At 34.7% G+C, this 2,189-nt stretch overlaps 1 protein-coding gene across 2 annotated transcripts in view; it reads right to left on the bottom strand.

Moving 5' to 3' along the window:
• The window catches only part of LOC107654128 (beta-taxilin-like), a 13,310-nt gene that overhangs the window by 6,121 nt on the left and 5,000 nt on the right, over nucleotides 1-2,189 (bottom strand). For both annotated transcript variants that reach the window (XM_016441057.1, XM_016441067.1), the window contains exons 6-8: nucleotides 1,073-1,192; nucleotides 805-879; nucleotides 628-720 (exon numbers count right to left, since the gene is read on the bottom strand). In XM_016441057.1, coding sequence (XP_016296543.1) covers nucleotides 628-720; nucleotides 805-879; nucleotides 1,073-1,192 — 288 coding nt within the window. The remainder of the gene's footprint in view (nucleotides 1-627; nucleotides 721-804; nucleotides 880-1,072; nucleotides 1,193-2,189) is intronic.

Raw genomic sequence — 2,189 nt, 5'->3', positions numbered from 1 at the left:
TCCTAATGATTTTTGGCATAAAAGAAAAATCAATAATTTTGACCCATACAATGTTTTTTGGCTATTGCTACAAATATACCCCAGCGACTTAAGACTGGTTTTGTGCTCCAGGGTCACATTTGTGTTTAGTTTTAAGTTTTTCACCTAATTAATTTCAGATTTATTTCAGTTTATTTATTTTAATTAACAGAATTCAGAATTTACATTTTTTAATTAACAGAAAGGGTTTTATTTTATTTTATTTTATTGTATTTTTATATATTACTATTTAGGTTTAATTTATTTCTATTTCAGTTTTAGTTTCAGTTTTAGATTTATTAATTTCCAGTTAGTAATTTTACTGCTTCAGCTTAAACTTATTTTAGTTAGTTGCCAATGCAACATTTCTCATTTTCCTTTAGTTTAAGATTTTCAGCAAATTTATTTTCAGATTTATTTAAATTAACAAAAATGTTTTTAATAGTGTAAGTACCAATAACCAATAATAACCCTGATTAAACAAGCTAGAAATTAACCCTAATGTTCTGTTCTGGGTCTGCACTAAACATTGGGGGGGGGGGGTGACTATGTCGGAGGAAGGTATCAAAAGATTTGAAGAGAATATTTGAATATTTCAGAGACACACACCTTGTCCATGTCCTGTTTGAAGCTGGCATACACATTGTGGCTCTTAGACACCGTTCCTTGGAATTCATCAAACTTCTCAGAATATACTGCAAGCTGACAGAAAAGAAATTTGTTAATTTCTGAACAAACATGATTCGAGAGAACAATAGTGATGTGTATTATTTGATGTAAATTTACCTGAGCCTTCATGTCAGTCTCTTGTTCTTTCAGAAGTTTAACCTGTATTTTGGCCTCTGCAGTCTGCTTCAGTAACTGGAGAAAAATAATAGATCTGAAGTAAGTAAACAATCCCAGAAAACAACAGTAAACTTATTTCAGGAGTTACCTGCATTGCACAATGGCAGTAATGCATTGTTTATACGTCACTGGACTCAAACTAGCAGAAATATAATTTGTGCAATAAAAGTACATTTTATTATATGAAATCTTGAGATGTTTTACTCACATGTTCCTTCTCCAGCTTGTGTCTCTCCTCAGCTTCTTTGAGCATCATGTTGGCCTTTGTGAGTTTTGTCTCCAGTAATTTCTGCTGCAGGTCTCTGTGCTTGAACACTTTTTCAAGATTCTGCATGAAGGCCAAAACACAACTTCTCAGTCTTTATTAAATGTATTTATTGCTATCCACATGCTATTTAAAGGAATAGTTCACCCACATATTCATAACAAAAAAACAAAAAATGTACTCATCATGTAGATGAGTTTGTTTCTTCAACTGAACAGGTTTGGAGAAATGTAGCATTCCATCACTTGCTCACCAGTGGATCCTCTTGCAGTGAATGGGTGCCGTCAGAATGAGAGTCCAAACAGCTGATAAAAACATCACAATAATCCACAAGTAATCCACACCACTGCAGTCCATCAGATAACATCTTGTGAGGTGTAAAGCGTCATTTTTGTAAGAAACAAATCCATTATTAAGATGAATTATCAAGGCATTTTAGGTTTTAACCATTGCTTCTGGCAAAAATAGTCCATAATCCATAATAATGCTTCCTCCAGTGAAAAAGTCCTTCCCCGGTTGTCCTCTCACATCAAAATCTACCCATATGTGCTTAGAATGGTTTTGGACTGTTTTCACTTGTAAACAGTGCTTGCCTTGATCTGTGCATATTTCTCTCCTGATTCAACAGTTTGAAGTTAAAAAATATCGTAATGGTGGATTTGTCTCTTAAAGGGGTCATATGATGCGATTTCAAGTTTTCCTTTCTCTTTGGAGTGTTACAAGCTGTTTGTGAATAGATAAGATCCCTAAAGTTGCAAAGACTAAAGTCTTAAACCCAAAGAGATATTCTTTATAAAAGTTAAGACTCATCCATGCCCTCCTAAAACGCCTCGTTTAAACACGTCCCCACATGTCTACGTCACTCTGTGGGAAGATTTGCATAACACCGCCTAAATAATTTTGATTCTCGCTGTAGTATTGTTGCCGCCGCAACCGCCATATCGTGGAGATGCTGTGTGTTTCGTTGTGAAAGCGAAACTACTTTGTTTGGCCTTCCAAAAGAGAACACAACTAGAAATCAGGGGTTAAGTTGTATTTACAACACTGTTCCAGAACAGTT

The sequence above is a fragment of the Sinocyclocheilus anshuiensis genome, unplaced genomic scaffold (assembly GCF_001515605.1).
Source record: "Sinocyclocheilus anshuiensis isolate Anshui unplaced genomic scaffold, SAMN03320099.WGS_v1.1 scaffold1561, whole genome shotgun sequence".
Taxonomy (NCBI): Eukaryota; Metazoa; Chordata; class Actinopteri; order Cypriniformes; family Cyprinidae; genus Sinocyclocheilus; species Sinocyclocheilus anshuiensis.
Note: the sequence above shows the minus strand (reverse complement) of the source record. Positions and strands in the feature narration are given on the sequence as shown.